This window comes from Xenopus tropicalis, chromosome 3 (assembly GCF_000004195.4).
Source record: "Xenopus tropicalis strain Nigerian chromosome 3, UCB_Xtro_10.0, whole genome shotgun sequence".
NCBI lineage: Eukaryota > Metazoa > Chordata > Amphibia > Anura > Pipidae > Xenopus > Xenopus tropicalis.
In genome coordinates, this window is record NC_030679.2 from 23,256,681 (window position 1) to 23,275,453 (window position 18,773).

Below are 18,773 nucleotides of genomic sequence, written 5' to 3' on the forward strand. Positions count from 1 at the left end.
TTTTGTTTTTTTTAATTTATTATGTGACAAAACCACAACAAATCTGAATGAAAAAATACAGCATCTAAAACCTTTGTGTAGAAGGCTTTTATACAACAATGCGAAAAAGTTGCTGTTTTAGTGCAACAAATTAAAAAGTTGCATTTTTTTGTGCTTTTTCAATTCTTATCTTGTTAAATAACTGACATTCATGGAAATTGATTTAGTTGTGGTTTCAAAAAAATATAAAACCACAAAAATCCAAATGTTAATAAATCGCCCCCCCCCCCCCCCTCAAGAGTGGCTTCTAGTTTAAAAGAACTGTTTGGGGATCTTGATAGGGCGGATAACTAAATACATTTCAGGAGTATATCTTTATATTATGATTTAACAGTCTTAATTGTATCTTCTAGGGGTTAGTAGTTCAAGTCAAATAAGTCCTTGAGATTAGTCATATTTAAACTCCCAAATATGTTATGTGTTTGGATTGCTATTGAAATTTGCTTTAAAACAATCTTAATCAGGTTTAGTGGTAAAGTCTCTGATTTGTCTGTGTCAATTTTATAGTTAGAATCTAAATAATATTTATAATCAGAAAGGACACTTTGTTCCACAACCTGCTGCCCCCAGAGTTTCCAAATAGACGAAGCAGCCCACAAAAGTAATGAATTGGTTAAACGAAGGAGCTACATCACGAGAATTAAGTTTATATTTTTCATATTTGTCATGTTTAGGTGCAAAATGTAAAAACCATAGACTTCCACAAATACCGTAAGAATAATATGACGACTAGCAACTGTATCAACACAAACCAAAAATAATATGTTGATGTTTAATGCATCCACAATGACATATAAAAAGGAATGTACACAGAATGTTGGTTCACAGTGCTCTGAAACTATGATGGACATGTCAACTCAGATGAATGTGACCATACCAGCTGAAATTCAAAATATCCAAAGAGATCAAATTCATCCTGTTTATTTATCAACACCACAAAAACAAATACTCAAAACTACGGCCACTTATGTGCTATCTCCTATTCTCCAGTCACCATCCACTGTCAATCCCTTGGTGTCACCAATAAGATCAATAGCAAGCAGATTTGGTGAAGGATCTGAAATTCTAACTTCTCCGACTGTTATAGATCCACAGGATACTACATTTAAACTTCTGGAAAATTCATCCTGTGATGAAATAAGTGAGCTTAACGTGACAACGGATACCACAGAACAGAAAAATCGAAAATGTATTGTTAACAAAGAACAACTAGAAATATTATTATGTTTAGTTTGCTGCCAACTTGTGAATCTCTGTGCCAGGCTCCCATAATCAATATTAAAAAATATGTAGATGGAAGTCTACTTAAAATCACGCGTTGTTGTCTTGATGGCCATCAGTTGCTGTCTTGGAAATCACAACCAATGACTGGTGATTTATCAATTGGAAATGTTGGTTTAGAGAATTCAATTGTGCTATTCCGGATCAACATATCAGAGCATAAAAGATTTTTTCCACATTTTGGAAATCCCTTTTTTTCACATACAATCTATTACAAATACCAAAATAAAATGTATTTTTTCCAGTAATTGATAAACAATGAAAACAGGAAAGATAAGAGATTAAAAGTTTAATTCATGGCCAATAAGTTGTACTTGCTGAGGACAGACAATTCGATAGTCCTGGGCACAGTGCCAAGTTTTGTACTTATTTCATGATGGACCAAAAAAATTGTTCATTTTAGAATCCATTAAATAACTTCTGAGCAAAACTCTGGTGCCCTAAAAAGCTTAACCTGCATGCTTGGAAAGTTTGCTTGATGAAAAAATTGATGTTTAAATAGGGGCAACAGATAGGCACAATGGCATACGAGGGCTGATGTGTAAGAACATTCCCAAAAAATTGAAAGCTGTTTCCAAAAAAAAATTTTTCAAAGACATTCCATCATGGATAACCCCAATCACCAACCATCTGTGGTGGTCAGCCCAGACATGCAAACAAAATCCTGATGTTCTATTAGATAAATGGAAATCTGTCCTTTTTCACATCGCTGACAAATACAGATTCCCCTCTCTGATGCATTACAAGCGGTGCCAACATAAACGGATTTCAGCAGCTCAGAGAAAAGATTGCAAATGGATTGGTCCCACTCAACCAGCACATTCAACTCTGAAAAAGATAATTACAAATCCTTATTTATTGAAAGACCTTGCCAAAATAGAAACATTTTGCCATACTGGAGAACTAGAAAACATTCACAGTAAAGTGTTGAAGCACAAACTGAAACATTCATCATTTAGCATGGTAGCACGTACTTGCCTTGGTGGCCTTTAAAAGAACAGTAACACCAAAAAATGAAAGTGTATAAAAGTAACTAAAATATAATGTGCTGCTGCCCTGCACTGGTAAAAGTTGTGTGTTTGCTTCAGAAGGCTACTATAATTTATATAAATAAGCTGCTATGTAGCCATGGAGGCAGCCATTCAAAGGAGAAAAGGCACAGGCACATAGCAGATAACAGATAAAACACTATTGTATTCTACAGAGCTTATCTGTTATCTGTTATGTAACCTGTGCCTTTTCTCCTTTTTTCCAGCTTAAATGGCTGCCCCCGTGGCTACACAGGAGCTTATTATATAAATTATAGTAGTGTTACTGTAGCAAACACACCAGTTTTACCAGTGCAGGGCAACAGTGCATTATATTTGTATTACTTTAAAGCTCTTTCATTTTTTAGTGTTACTGTTCCTTTAACATGACAGAAACATAAACAGGCAACAAGCAACTGTGAAAAAAAACAAAAAAACATTATCATCCTCTTTTGGAGAAAAAAAGATACAAAATTGAGCAACCTAAGCAAAAAAATGATGGGGTTGCAAAACCAACTTTTAAGTCTGTTGCTGATGACCATTAGTTTGATGTACATTCAGATTCCATCAAGATTGCCAGGGGCACCTTAAAACAAGAATGGAAATCACAGTCACAATTGCAAAAATTTAGCAGGTACCTCATGTCCTGATGAGAGAGAAGTACTTGCTAAACATGTTTCTCGAGGTCCTAATAAAGATTATCTGGTTAAGGCTAACTTAGAAATAAAAATCTTGTAAATAATTATTATTTGATTTTTGTATAAGCTGTATTCACATTGACTGATTTACAATAGCATGATTATAGATTGTGGTCAATAAAAACTTAATTGTACACCTTATATATATGTCTTTTTTTTAATAACCTAATGTTAATGACTACTTACATACTCTTTAAAGTCAATTTTTTTGTATAATGTAATTTGTATTTCTTAAACCCACCCCCACCAAAAAATGTCATTATCAATGATATGATATATATAATCCAACAAAACAGTAAAAGCTTTTTATTTGCTAATTACCTTATGATTATTGATTACATTTGGATATTTTCAAAATAAAGTGCTTTTAATTGTGTTGAAATAAAGCACAATAACTTAAATATTCAAATTTAACAATGTTAAAATAAAAAAAACAAAAGCACAAAAAGAAAATGTGTAGAGTAACATCAGCGAATAATCCTCAATTATGAGGAAAAAAAGGAATAGTATAAAATGTAAACATTACATTAATAAAGATGTTTATACAGGTTAATATTTAACCATTATAAGCCTATTTATTAATGTAAAAAGGTAAAGTATAAAATAAAAATTTATATTATAAAATTAACAATGGTGGGCTATTCATAAATAAAAATGTAGTAAAGTACATAAATAAAAACTTTTTTTTAGTCAGAATCAAACTAATTTGTTCAAATATTGCTTACACTCTATATTTAGATGTTATATAAGAGTATTTACTTGTTAATTAACCATTAAAAATGAATGTGCAGAAGTTTTTTTGTAGAAACAAGTGATATACATACATTGTCATTTACTGCAGAAGTGGAAGCGGTGGCATCTGATTCTTCTGCCATCACGACATTATAAAATTGTCTAATAGAAAAGAAAAAATAAATAAATAATACATTAAATATAATAATTGCTGTAAAGGAAAATATAACATAGAGAGGTTCAGCTGAAAATCTCAAATAAGTTTTCCCATTTTTTTTGCTGGGGGGGACATTATAGTCCAGCATAGAAATAATTATTTTGTAAAAAAAAAAGTAATATATTAGGTAAATAAATAAAAAAATAGAATTGCTTAACTTAGAAAATAAAGGTGTATTAGAATGTATTAAAAAAAAACACACACATTTTTTATTTACAGCAAAATCCATGCTTATTTATAATAAAAATAACAAATTTAATTGATTAAAATTGATCATTGATGGCGAGTGTAACACTTATATAGCTTTAAAAGAGCATAGAAAGGAAAGGCTAAAAAAGAGTTAATCTCAAGCTGCAGGCATACCTTCAGTTCCCTCAATATTGCCCTTAAGTCTCCCCATATTCTCCTGTTCAGATGATCAGAAGCCTCATAGGAAAAAAAAACGCTGAGCTGTGTAAAGAAAGTTCCCATAATGCCTCGCTTCCGCACAGTTAGTAAGACTATGAGGAAGCTTTCTGCTGATTGGCTCAGATCCACATTCCTAAGGGGGGGAGTTTTTAGCATTCTTGAGGGAGGAGGGAGCAGGAGAGGGGAGAGAGCAGAGAGCTGTGTGTCTCTGGCACAGGAAAACAAAGAGACAACAAATCCTGTTTCTTTTGACAGAGAACTCAGTGCAGCGTTTCTGTGAGTGCTTATGGCTGTATTTACATAGAACCTTTTTTGATAAAGCTTACTTAGTTTTTACCTTTCTTTCTCCTTTAAAAAGGGGTTGCATGGCTTTTTAGCAAGTGAGGGAATACAGGGTTATGGGAGATAACTCTTTTTCAGAATAAGCGCCGTGCTGTGTGCACTACTCGCAATGCCTTTAAATTCGCTCTGCATTTATAAACATAACACGTCACAGCGAGGAGTAGGGGTCAGGAGGCAGTACAGGTATAGGACCCATTATCCAGAATGCTCGGGACCAAGGGTATTCTGGATAAGGGGTCTGTCCGTAATTTGGATCTCTATACCTTAAGTCTAATTAAACCCAACAGGATTATAATAATTATTTATATCTTAGTTGGGATCAATTACAAGGTACTGTTTTATTATTACAGAGAAAAGGGAATCATTTAACCATTAAATAAACCCAATAGGGCTGTTCTGCCCCCAATAAGGGGTAATTATATCTTAGTTGGGATCAAGTACAGGTACTGTTTTATTATTACAGAGAAAAGGGAATCATTTAACCATTAAATAAACCCAATAGGGCTGTTCTGCCCCAATAAGGGGTAATTATATCTTAGTTGGGATCAAGTACAGGTACTGTTTTATTATTACAGAGAAAAGGGAATCATTTAACCATTAAATAAACCCAATAGGGCTGTTCTGCCCCAATAAGGGGTAATTATATCTTAGTTGGGATCAAGTACAGGTACTGTTTTATCATTACAGAGAAAAAGGAAATCAGTTTTAAAATTCTGAATTATTTGATTAAAATGGAGTCTATGGGAGACTGGCTTTCCGTAATTCGGAGCTTTCTGGATAATGGGTTTCCGGAGAAGGGATCCAATACCTGTACCACTTAGGCGCAATTGATAAAAAGATGGTCGCCGCAAGTAACATTGCGGCTGAAAATAACCTAGGCATGGTGCAGAAATAGTCAAAACTAATGCCTGCATAATATAGGATTGCCACGGTCATCCAGTTGCTTTGCTGCAGGTTAGAGGTATACAGGTAGTTAAGTAGTAGGTTACCTCCACTAAGTTACTTGTAGTGCTATCCTGCCTTAATAATTGGTGGCAGATAAGGGTTACAAATCACAGCATAACCCCTGCCACTTTTGCACAGCTAAGGAAATGTTGTTCTAGTACTTTGTATTGTACATTTGAACATCTGTTTAGAAACGTGATTTGCTTTGTGACGTATCTTTAAAAAGAAAAAAAAAATGAAGGAGAGTAGGTCTGAACCAATGACAGCATTGGAAAAATATGCTCTGGCAAGTCGAGTGAAAAAGTTCAGGCTGAGGGGAAGCCGAGAGCAGGAGTGTATGGGAATGATTTCCATATATCTAACAAGGCGCTTCCTCGGAAAATGCTGAACTCTCTAATGAGCTGAAGCATTCTATCAAGTACCAGAAGGACTATCCGGCCGTTCCACCTTTATGTTTTCTGGGCAGGGTAAGTTAACAGATACATCTGAGTATTGCTGCTTACAAACAAACCTTCCATTAGGTATATATATATATATATATATTGCATGACTTAGCTATCTCTGATGTAGTGACTGTAGTGTAAAGATAAACCAAAACATCTGGGGAAATGATATTCCATTCACTGCACAGATTTTGTTTGTGATAAAAATAAAGGGAATTTGCCCATAGAGTTAGTATGATGTAGATAATAATTTCACATTACAGTTTTTACTGTGTTTGAATTATTTCACTTCTGTTCCAGAGCCTCCCCAGTTTGGGGCTCAAAATAGTTGCTAGGCTCCAGTACCTTATAGAATAAACACATTAGAAAACGCACCCAGCACTTGACTCTTGTATTGGCTGCTGGCAGGAATTTAGGACCCCACCTTTAAAATATTCACAAGGATATACAGTATCTTTGACAACCAGCAGCATTTGAAGCAGCTGTGAGGAAAAATGTTCTAGCAGGGTGCAACCAGTGGTTTCTAGGCTCAATAAACTTGGTGATAGCACATTGGTCCAAAGTTGAACAGGGAGATCAATGAAGCAGAAAGAGAAGCAAATAGCAACAACCATGATAATGTAAGCCTCATTTTTGGTTTTACTGGTTGCCGGAGTTTCTGGCCCTAGAAACCAGATCAGATTGAAAGTTCTGGTTCCAAGAGAAGAAAGAGACAGAGGCAAGTATTTAAAAAACTTGCACAGTACTTGAAATTCTTCTATTTTCTACCTAACCATGAACTTATCCTTTATTTCTTTACCCACTTATGATGTAGAAATGACATTGCCGACACTAAAGTTACACAGTGCCAGACAACCTAGAGTTTATATTTCCAGGTTACATGCAGTTTTCAAGAAACTGTGGCTGGCTGGTAGAGGGTTAATTAACATTGAGGATTATTAGTGAAAGGATTGACTGAAAGAAGCCGGGTTGCATTTGTATGTTTAGTAATAAGGGTAGTAACTAGTTTATATTTAGCAAGTAGTAAAAGGCATTGTTATATAAATAGATAAATATCTGTTTCTCCTAGTTATTCAATTATGTGATTAAATCAATAAGTTTTAAAATGTAAGGGACAGCTAGAGACCACAGTTTTATTCATTTCAAAAGACTTTTCAGAAGCACGCATTTATCTTCGGACCACGACAAAACACAAGAGCTGCACCCAAAGGGGCTATAACACACCACTGCTATACGTGGCATGCTTAATGGTTACAAGTAAAGACTTTCTTAGGGTTTCATTGGAGTTTAATTGAAATCTAGGTTATAGAGTGGGCAGTAGGCACAGACAACTGATTTCTGGTCATAAGAAATTCTTCTGTGCAAGTGGTCACATTAAACACCAAGCACGGGGACATAAAATCAAAACTTTGGGACTGACCATGAAAAATAGGGGCAGCTGGCAACTATTCTGATAGGCTAGGCTAGTGTAAAGTGAACTTGCTGATTTGGTATACACATTATACTCTAATGCTTTACCAGAAAAGGTGCAGGGAATTTCTTTGTTTGCCTTATGTTGTAGAGCAGTGCATCCAATGTCTGTGGTACTGAGTGGTGGAGGACCAATAACGGAAGTCAGTTTTGAATGCTCCCTTTTTTTTTTAAAACAAACCCATTTTAGACTATACCCATTTTGACACAAACATTTTAAAGACCATGCCCACATTAATAGTGGTAGCACACAAAAAGACAAATGGTTGGTGAAAAAGTTCATTAAGTCATATTAAGACCCTTAAATCCATATGGCTTCCCCTCCCCTGTGAATAACACAGCAAGCCCCTGCTCATAAATAAAAACCCTAGGGCCCCCCTAACGACTATTTCCAAATGCTAAGAAACTCCCAGGCCAAACCCTTGCCAGGGTCACGTGCCACAAGGCAGGCAGAGTATGGCACACACAGGCAGAATAGGGTAGGCAGAGTATGGCACACACAGGCAGGTTACAGCAGACAGAGTATGGCACACACAGGCAGCATAGGGCAGGCAGAGTATGACACACACAGGCAGCATAGGGCAGGCAGAGTATGGCACACACAGGCAGCATAGGGCAGGCAGAGTATGGCACACACAGGCAGCATAGGGCAGGCAGAGTACGGCACACACAGGCAGCATAGGGCAGGCAGAGTACGGCACACACAGGCAGTGTAGGGCAGGTAGAGAAAGTATAGCACACACAGGCAGCATAGGGCAGGCAACGTATGGTACACACAGGCAGCATAGGGCAGGCAGAATATGGCACACATGGGTAGGCAGAGTATGGCACACACAGGCAGCATAGGGCAGGCAGAGTATGGCACACAGACAGCATAGGGCAGGCAGAGTATGGCAAACACAGGCAGTGTAAAGCAGGGCAGGCAGAATAGAGAAGGAGACAGGGAAACCCATCATGACTATGCCAGTACCAGATCTGAATAATGCATAGAGGCTTACATGTGTAAACAATACAGGGTCTTACAGCCTGAAACTGAGGTATGAACAATGCAGGGGGGCAGATAATCTCAATACTGATACCATTTAAATCTTAGAAAATGGTAAGCAGTCACAGCAACCAGACAGATAGGGGGCCACACGGGGGGGTGGGGGTGTGCAGGCCAGATGCTGGGTTAGTACTGCTGTAGAGAAAAGTTTGATATAAGATTAGAGTAAGTAAATTATGGAAGTTGTAGAGACAGATAGTTACATTACAGTGAGTGAAGAGTGGCCATTATAGTGGGAGATGTATGAAGATTGGGTAAAGAGTAGGAGTTTAGAGGATGATATGTTCACTTTGGAGTGAGTAAAGAATGGGTGTTCTAGTGGGTGTTCTAGAGTGAAATGTATTAGGTTTAGGTAAAGGACAGGACTTTTAAAGGAAAGGGTTGGAGTCAAAATGGGAGATATATTTAGTTTAGTGAAAACAAAGGACAGGAGTTATATCAGGAGATGGATTAGCTTGAATGAGAGCCACTGAAGCTTGTGAAAGGTTAAGCCACGAACAACTGTGATCCAGACTTATACATCTGGGTGCCAAAATCCTTTCCCGCGGCTGGCTAGGCCAAGCGGAAACAGAAGCATTAAGATTCTCCTAAGCTGACCCCGCTAGCAGCCCTAATGAAATCAAACAATCACTTCATTTAACTGTATCAGTCTTACCAGGGAAATTAATCAGCACTAAATCCAAAGGAAAATAATTCTAAAGTAGTTTTAATAAATGCACCTTAGCTATCCAGAGCTGTGCAAATAGCTGTAACATCTTCAGAAGCTAGACAGTTTGGGACACTACACTCTTTATGTAAAAGAATGGTGGATATTAAGGCAGCAGGGTAAGATGGTGATAGGAGCACAAGATAACAACAACAGCAATTTTTATAGGCTTTGTCCAGTCTGTAGCTATTTAGTTGTTGAATTTCCTGTCCCATAGTACAAGAACAACAACACCACCACCACCAACAAGCTACAGACTGGGTAAAGCTTATATGTTGGATATTTATAGTTTATAAAAATAACATGGCTTCTGCGGGTCCACCACAACTACAGACAACCCTGTTGCTATCTGCATTGAAAACTGTGGCCAAATATTATTTGCTATATAGATACACTGCTCTTGGAGCAATTATGTAAATTGTAGTTGTATTTTTTGCTCTACAAATGCTTCTTTTGCCTTAATCCAGGAAAACATGGGTTACTCCCCAGTACCAGTGTTGTGTTGGTTCACTCAAAATGGAGGCTATTGCTTCTTAAACAAACAGTAACAGCTCCTTAAACAAGAATGGCAATATGGATGACAGTACAGGTATGGGACCCATTATCCGGAAACCCGTTATCCAGAAAGCTCCAAAATAAGCCCGTCTCCCTTAGACTCCATTTTATTTCAATAATTTAGAATTTTGAAACTGATTTCCTTTTTCTCTGTAGTAATAAAACAGTACCTTGTAATTGATCCCAACTAAGATATAAATAATCCTTATTGGATGCAAAACAATCCTATTGGGTTTAATTGATGTTTTATTGATTTTTTAGTAGACTTTAGGTATGGAGATCCAAATTACGGAAAGACCCCTTATCCGGAATACCCTTGGTCCCGAGCATTCTGGATAATGGGTCCTATACCTGTACTTGGCAATGTTCCTAGGGCACACTGTCAAGTGGACTATCAGCTCTAACTTTGCTTGTTGCAAACCTCAGTTCTTTGTATGAAAGCAGGTTACTTCTTTAAACTGAGCGAGTGCTCTCCAGTATTGTTCCAAACTTTTTTTTTTGAGAGCTTCCATTCTGTTGAATTTTTGCCAGGTTTTGGTTGTATGATAACAAGGTGTACTGCCAAACTGTAGGCTGCCAGCCCAATGAAAAGCAAATATAGGAATAGACAGTAATAGAAACCTACAGCTCAACTGTATTCAGGGTAAATAAACAAAATATGTTTATATTTATATTTTTATAAATCCCCACACAAACACACAATGGCTAGGAATAGAATTTATTTTAGTAATTCATAATCATTCATGATTCCACAGCTTTCAGTTTTTACTTTGTAGCCTTTTCTCAAATGCCTACACACAGTAAGAAGAGGACACGTCTGTGCCTCTGCTTACAATCTGCTTGCTGGAACACAAAGGAAATATGGTTTCAGTTATGACTGATTCTAAAATTTTATGAAATAACTCTTTGGGGACAGAATGAAAGGGGTCAGAAGTTCCACATGTTATTGTAAAGGACTCTAATTTTTATTGTAAAGGACTCTAATTTTGGAATAAGAAAGTTCAAATATATTATTTGTCTGTAATTGTCTGTATAGTGACTTTCTCTAAAGTCCAGCAGTGAAATGTAAAATTATTTAAAAAGAGCAACAATGTTCATTTTTTGAGATACTTTACAGTACCTATAGTGGCATAATAGCTTCTGGGAAGGGACTGTGGCTGTGGGATAGCAGGTATAGTAGGGAGAGATGGTGCCTATAGTAGCAGTGGGATAATAGCCTCTGGGAAGGGACTGGGGCTGTGGGATAGCAGGTATAGTAGGGAGAGATGGTGTCTATAGTAGCAGTGGGATAATAGCCTTTGGGAAGGGACTGGAGCTGTGGGATAGCAGGTATAGTAGGGAGAGATGGTGCCTATAGTAGCAGTGGGATAATAGCCTCCGGGAAAGGACTGGGGCTGTGGGATAGCAGGTATAGTAGGGAGAGATGGTGCCTATAGTAGCAGTGGGGGGATAATAGCCTCTGGGAAGGGACTGTGCCTGTGGGATAGCAGGTATAGTAGGGAGAGATGGTGCCTATAGTAGCAGTGGGGGGATAATAGCCTCTGGGAAGGGACTGGGGCTGTGGGATAGCAGGTATAGTAGGGAGAGATGGTGCCTATAGTAGCAGTGGGGGGATAATAGCCTCTGGGAAGGGACTGGGGCTGTGGGATAGCAGGTATAGTAGGGAGAGATGGTGCCTATAGTAGCAGTGGGATAATAGCCTCTGGGAAGGGACTGTGGCTGTGGGATAGCAGGTATAGTAGGGAGAGATGGTGCCTATAGTAGCAGTGGGGTGAAGCAATATGACAGTAATTCATATATTTGCTAACCAGCCTTCTGTCATTACTGCTGATAGTGCTGTAGCTGTAATGACCCACAAAATTGTCGTAATATAGAACCTGCGCTGCTAACTAAACTTGGTTCTGAAAAGGTAGAGGATTTCTAAAAACAAATGGTATACCCTTTTATGGCAGTGTTTCTATTGTATCCCTTGTTATTTTTCCAGAAAATTACTCTTCAGCATGCCAAAAACCTACATGACCTGTGCATTAAGTAGAGAACAGTAGGGAGTCACAGAAATATGCACTTTGAAGGGACTTTGGGAGACATTCTTATTGGGTTTGTGTTTTTAATTTTCTTAATAAAAGCTTTTAATGTTAAAAAAAACTTGTGACATTGTCTGGTTTGACTTGGCAAGGTCCGATATTCCAAATAAATTGTTTTTATTGGCAAGGTGCCTCATGGTTCAATTGTGTCTAATAGTGTCAACACTTTCGTCCAACTGAGAACATTCTTTATTTACAGCAAATTTATATGAGGACAAAAAAAGGTTTCAAACATCTGTAAAAAGAGAACTTATCTATATATGTAACAGGAAAACTAGACTCTTTTCCATACTTGTGCATTATCAAATATCATTTCTTTTTAGTCTTCAGTTTATTTAAAAATATTAAAAACTTTTTACATACAGATTTACATACAGTTTTTCAATATAAAAGTTTGCTGAAAATACAGTATTTAGTAGCCAGTGTGTGCATATCCTAGATAACATTTGCATAATTAATGTATGTTATTTAAAATAGAGATGGAGAAGGTAAGAGGAGTTAAGAGAATCCACAATCATGTAAATAGTTAAAAAAAAATGAAGCAAGACACTTACTAACAGAGGGAGGTCAGTTGGTTGATAAAAAGAAAAAGCAGAGATGCTGTACTTTTGGGGTGAAGACACACAGAGCTACTAGTAGCAGCTACTCGTAACAGCTACTAAAACAGACAATTCTAAACATTTACTGATAATAGTCTCTATGTGTGTTTTAGCAGAGGCAATTCTCAGTATTGCCCATGGCAGGGTATTTTCTGGAGTAGCCATGAAAAAGTAGCTGCTACTAGTAGCTCTGTGTGTCTTCACCCTTACTTTCATTTGAAGCAGCGTAGATTCATGGTGGGGGTTCATGGTTCTTCATGGTGAGGACAGTAAGGTTTGAAATGCTCTTTTGGGTGATATTGTGTTGGCTGATTTTATTTATGGCCTAAGGGCTCTGGCACACGGGGAGATTAGTCGCCTGTGACAAAACTCTGTTCGCAGGCGACTAATCTCCCCGTATTGCCATCCCACTGGCGAAAATGTAAATCGCCGGTGGGATGGCATACGTGGCAGCGTGATTTCACTGAAATCACGCAAGTTTCCTCTCGAGGCAACTTGCGCTATTTTACCTAAATCGCAGCGCCGCGTATGCCATCCCACCGGCGATTTACATTTTCGCCGGTGGGATGTAATCTGTGGAGATTAGTCGCCCGAGACACGGGAGATTTGTCGTGGGCGACTAATCTCCCCGTCTGCCAGAGCCCTTAAGAATGAAGACATGTGGAGCAACTAGTAGCAGCTACTTGTTGTGGCTACTAAAATAGACAATGCTGATCATTTACTGATAATTGTCTCTACGTGTGTTTTAGCAGAGGTGTTTTCTGGAGCCGTGAGAAAGTAGCTGCTACTAAGAGTGGCACCAGAGTGGCTTGGATGATTTCTTGATCGAGTGATCTTAAGACCCAAAGTTAGTATAGTTACTGGTATATACAGTATATTTTAAATATGTGTGTATATATTTAAGTCTGTATAAGTGTATATATCTGCACTGGGGTTTTCAACGCAACGTAACTATGAAACACATATGTATCACAGACTGACCGCAGTAAGTTTTGCCTCCATAGCCCTTATGGTTTTGTATTGGTCTCTTGTGGTTTCTCCATGTCCAAGAGGTGACTGATGCAGTTATAAAATGAATACTAAAGTACTAATATCCAACTAGATATCCACAAGCCAGATGGTGCTCTCCATGGGATATTTATGGAGCTAAAAAATATTATATTGGATTTGCCCTTCACATAAACAAATTACAATGCACTGTTAAACATCAGGAATACATAAAAAGGGAGCCTCACATACTGTTTTAATTCATTCTTTCTTTCTGGAACCCAGAGACAGACAGGATTAGTGAGAAGACACAATGCATATTACAAAAATGTTACATAAAAGAACTATACTGTAGCTATATTTAAATTTTGATTGGTATTTTATGTGTGCTTTAGCATAGTTTATGTATTATTTTTCTAAAATATATAAATTGAAGACGTGTATTTTTTTTCTAATGTTTGTAGGCACTGCCTGAACTGAAAGTATGTATTTTTGTTTGCTGTTTATTTAGAACATCCCATTATGATTAACGTACTATTGCTTCTTTGGACTGTGCATTGTTCTGCTGATAATCTCCTGAGTAGTCCTGTTAAAGGAGACCCTCACTTCCTGACTGACACTTCCCAGCTGTACTGCAGTTTACCAGGCCCACAAGGTCCACCTGGAGTTCCAGGGCATCCGGGATCTCCTGGAACTATAGGTAGAATGGGGTTTCCAGGAAAAGATGGGAAAGATGGAAAAGATGGAGACAAAGGAGAGAAAGGAGATGAAGGTAAAGCAAGTAAATATGGTTGTTATTAAGCTTGCCCATTGATTGTATTTCATGGGTAAGTTATTGGATGAACAATAAAGAACTACTTTTGTATATATTTGTAAGTTTAATTTTTTAGGCAGCAATTCAAAGTAGAATGTCATGGTCTGGTTCCAGCACACCCAGGCTCTCCAGAAGATTGAATGCCCGGTGCTCACTGCTGGAGGGATCGGCACCCTCCAAAATCCAATATAACAGCAAAAAAGCAATAAATATTTAAAGGGCTTGTTCCCTTGTTTGTAGCTCTGAGTGCCACTTGCTTTTTTGCTGTTATAATGGTCTGGAAATAAGAATTACTTACAGAACACCCACTTTCCATTAGAAAGCATATGGGTAATTCAAAACTGGTGTAATTTATATAACAGTTTTAATGAGAATAGAATGTTTCTGGAGGGAATTTTTTATTCTTAATGGGACATGATTCCTAGAGCAGATCAAAAAGCTGTACATGTAACAAAGAACATGTAAGGAAGCACACACAAATAAAGCAAATGGTCTGGAGTTGCTTGACCTATGACTATGCTGAGTCTTAGCACAAAATCACTATCGTGCATAATTAAGAGAAGGGGAAATTGAACTATAACTCTACTATATATGAAACAACACTCCAAAGACCTTATAACCACTAAGGGTATCATTAATTAATAAAGTAAGAAGAACAAGATAACCCTTTTCTTGTGGTGAAAAGGGATATCTTGTTCTCACTTTTTTTTTTTTAATTTTTGAAATTTTTATTGGGTTTTATGTACAATCCAAACAGGCAATAGACATAGTCGAGCATTGGTTCAAGGATAATGAGAAAAAGCATAGTGAACATCACATAAAGTGGTTTGACGATGCTATCTATTATACATAATACTTAAAGCATTAAATTGTATTAGGGAAGAGACTGTCCGTTGTTGTGTATTGCTTATGGCTGTTGGATTGAGTTAAGGTAACCGGGGAAGGGAGGGGGGAAAGGGGGTATCAGACAGAAGGAGCGTCAGGTGTAGAATAGTCGTGGGTCCATCTCTTATACTAGCTTCAATTACACAGGCCTATGGAATCTATATGCTGCCATTTATTACTCCTGTTGCCTTTGAATCGGTCAGCAGAGCAAACACTCCATTAGTTGTTAATTTGGATGATTTGTTGGGTTTGATATTTTCGTTTCCAAGAAGGCTCGCCAGGGTCTCCAAGTAGCCCAATGAGTTTGTTTGGCTTTATATGAGTCCGTATGTGTTTCCTCAAATTTGCGGATGTCCTCCATTTCTTGGGTCCATTCCTCATCTTGTTCTCACTTTAAAGGAGAAGGAAAGGTAAAAACTAAGTAAGCTTAATCAGCAAGGTTTTGTAAATACAGCCATAAGCACTTACAGAAATGCTGCACTAATTCCTCTATCAAAAGAAACACAGGATTTCTTGTCTCCTTTTTTGTAAGCATGTTCTTAGGTATCTGACTTCCTCTCTCAGAAAAATCCTTCATTCCTGGGGCCAGAGTCTGTGCAGTTCTCTCCACTCTCCTGATCCCCCCTCCCACAAGAATGCTAAGAACTCCCTCCCCCCTCCCTTAGGTATGTGTTATCTGAGCTACCAACCACTAGAGCAAGCAGGAAGCGACTTAAAATGGCAGCTGCTGTCTTAAACAAACAGAGGGAGCTTCTAGGACTCTTTACTCAGGTATGGTAATGCTTTCTGCAGAATAAATATAGCGTTCTAGGTGGAATTAATGTGGCAAATCTATTGGCAGCAAAATGCCAAAATGACAAAATGACTATCCTTCTCCTTTAAAACCACTATGATGTGCATGCACGTTTCTTAAACATTTTCCATATAGCCAGTATATTTAGGTATATTTAAGTGCCTGTCTGATTTTCTTTATGATTTTCTTCTATAAGTTGATCTTCAGTAAATCATCTGCCAGCTTTAAAGCTCTCCTCCTTTTCCCTAGGCCACTGCAGGAGTTTACAGGTAGACTATCCAGTCAGAGCTCTGTATGTTCTTGAACATTGGCTACTGCTGGGAGCCCACTTAACTATCTTGGATCCTGTATGTGTGAAATAAAGGAGCCCTCCTGGCTTACTAGACCCCTGGAGGCTAATACCTTGTACATTTATAGCTCCTCTAACCTTTATGCAGACATAGATGAAGAGGATGGAGATGGAAAGGAAAGGGGGTTAAGAAGTTGTGAGACAAATGGAAAGTAGATCAGAAAGTGTAGATGAGTTGAATAATAAAGGATACCAAAATGGGGAGGGAAAACAAAAAGTCAAGAATTAAAAGATCAAGGGAGATGTAAAAACAGAGCAGGAAAGAAAGAACAGACAAGAGAGCAATAGTAAGAGCGAATTGGATTCAACTGGTCTTACAATTAATGCATATTTTTTCAAAGTTTGATTGTCATTTGTAAACAATTGTTCTGCCAGTGCAAGCACTTATATTACTTTTTTCCCACAGCTCCACAAGGTAGAACTGGAAATGCAGGAAAACCAGGATATAAAGGAAAACAAGGAGCCATTGGAAAAGCTGGCCCTAGGGGAGCAAAGGGAATTCGTGGAGATCAAGGAAAGGCTGGGGAGTCTGGAACACTAGGATTTAAGGGAAAGAAAGGAGATACTGGCATGCCAGGACCATGTAGGTGTGGCTCGAAAAAAGCCAAATCAGCCTTTTCTGTTGCAGTAACAAAAAGTTACCCGAAGGAAAGATTGCCTATTAAATTTGACAAGGTCCTTATGAACGAAGGTGGCCATTATAATGTTTCCAGTGGGAAATATGTCTGTGACATACCTGGAATTTATTTTTTCACTTATGATATTACATTGGCCAACAAACACTTAGCTATTGGACTGGTGCACAATGGACAATACAGGATTAAGACGTTTGATGCCAATACTGGAAACCATGATATTGCATCAGGATCCACAATTATTCCACTTAAACGTGGAGATGAAGTATGGCTTCAGATATTCTACTCTGAACAGAATGGACTCTTTTATGACCCGTATTGGACAGATAGTCTATTTACTGGTTTCCTTATTTACCCAGATCAAGAATATGTTGATGATCGAAGGAGTAAAGGTGAAAGCAGCGTAAAGGAAGCATCAGATGTCAGCTGAAAAAAGATGCCTTGTCTGGCAGAACTGCTTCTATGTGTTTAAGGCCCCAGATAGTATCCTGCAACCTGAATATAATGAAATAATGATTAAGGTACTCTATAGTATAATGAGGCCCATTCAGTTTTCTCATAGGTTTGTGCTCAACACAATGAGTTAAACATGCTGGATTAGTTTTATAGTATCTCTCTGTTAAAGATATCAAAAAAGCCTAGGCAGGCATCTCTGCAATATGAAGAGTTTCATTATGCCTCTGCTTAGCAAGTCATGTTCCGCTTGGCCGGCAAGGCCATAATTCTGGCTTTTGGTTTGAAGATCGAAACTTTACCAAAATAACATTGTTAACTTTCCAAGTGTGAAGAACTACATAGCCCATGTGATTAATGGTTGGAGAACATATTGACTCACCCTGACTAAGCTTTACATTTTCATAATAATAATAGCTATTGCCAGTAATCTAAGGCTGCATTTATCTATAAATGTTTTAGAATATAGCATTTTTATACCATTGGTTGTAACTGGACACCTTTGCAATTCATTCTCAGTTTTAAATAGTAACAAATACAATAATTATTACAAGCTCAGTTTTTATAATAGTCATCTCTTAAGGGGGCATTTACCAAACCGCAACCTTTTTTGAGCCGGGCTTTTTGTGGCATAAATCTGAAAAAGTCACAGAAAAAAGCACAACTTATTAAGTGACAAAAAAAACCCCCAACAACTCCAAAAATACTACAGCTAAAACCTATCGATTGAACATAGGTACCCGAGCTGGAGCAGTTTTCTGCTAACATGGGCACTGGCCGGGGTATCAGGTAAGTGATTGCAATTGGGGGGGGGGGGGGTGGCTAACCAGTGATTGTACCTTTTCTTCTCCTTTAAAAATAAAAATAAACTCATGTTTTAGTTAATCCCATTAGGGTAATGTCACATGACGTGTTTTCTTCAACAGAAGAGAGAAAACACCGGTACAACTCACTATTGTTCTGTGTGCGAAGTGACAGACACAAGCCATTCAAGTCAGATACTAGGGTGGTAGTGGGGCAAACACAACTTAATATACTTTACACATTCTTCAGTTTGACATGCAGACAAATTCCCAATGGACCAGTGATCCTAACGAACAGAAGGGGGAGCTTATGTAATGATGTTTTCAGTCTTCTACCACACATTGATTTGTACTAGTAGGTTAAAGGAACACATCTGGATTGGACTGCAGTTTGGCCTAATAAGTGGCAGATGAATTTACATAACATAGCAAGCTTGTGCAACTACAGACCTGGCCTTACCC

At 37.9% G+C, this 18,773-nt stretch overlaps 1 protein-coding gene across 2 annotated transcripts; it reads left to right on the top strand.

Moving 5' to 3' along the window:
• Positions 1-5,986: 5,986 nt before the first annotated feature.
• Positions 5,987-18,066, top strand: c1qtnf2 (C1q and TNF related 2). 2 transcript variants are annotated; one of them, XM_031898729.1, is made up of 4 exons: positions 5,987-6,157; positions 13,345-13,439; positions 14,091-14,351; positions 16,827-18,066. In XM_031898729.1, exons 3-4 carry the CDS (start codon positions 14,102-14,104, stop codon positions 17,483-17,485), a joined length of 909 nt encoding a protein of 302 aa, XP_031754589.1. In that variant the 5' UTR covers positions 5,987-6,157; positions 13,345-13,439; positions 14,091-14,101; the 3' UTR covers positions 17,486-18,066. The 2 variants fall into 2 exon arrangements, with proteins under 2 accessions (XP_031754589.1, XP_017948320.2); XM_018092831.2 differs by lacking the exon at positions 13,345-13,439.
• Positions 18,067-18,773: the final 707 nt, after the last annotated feature.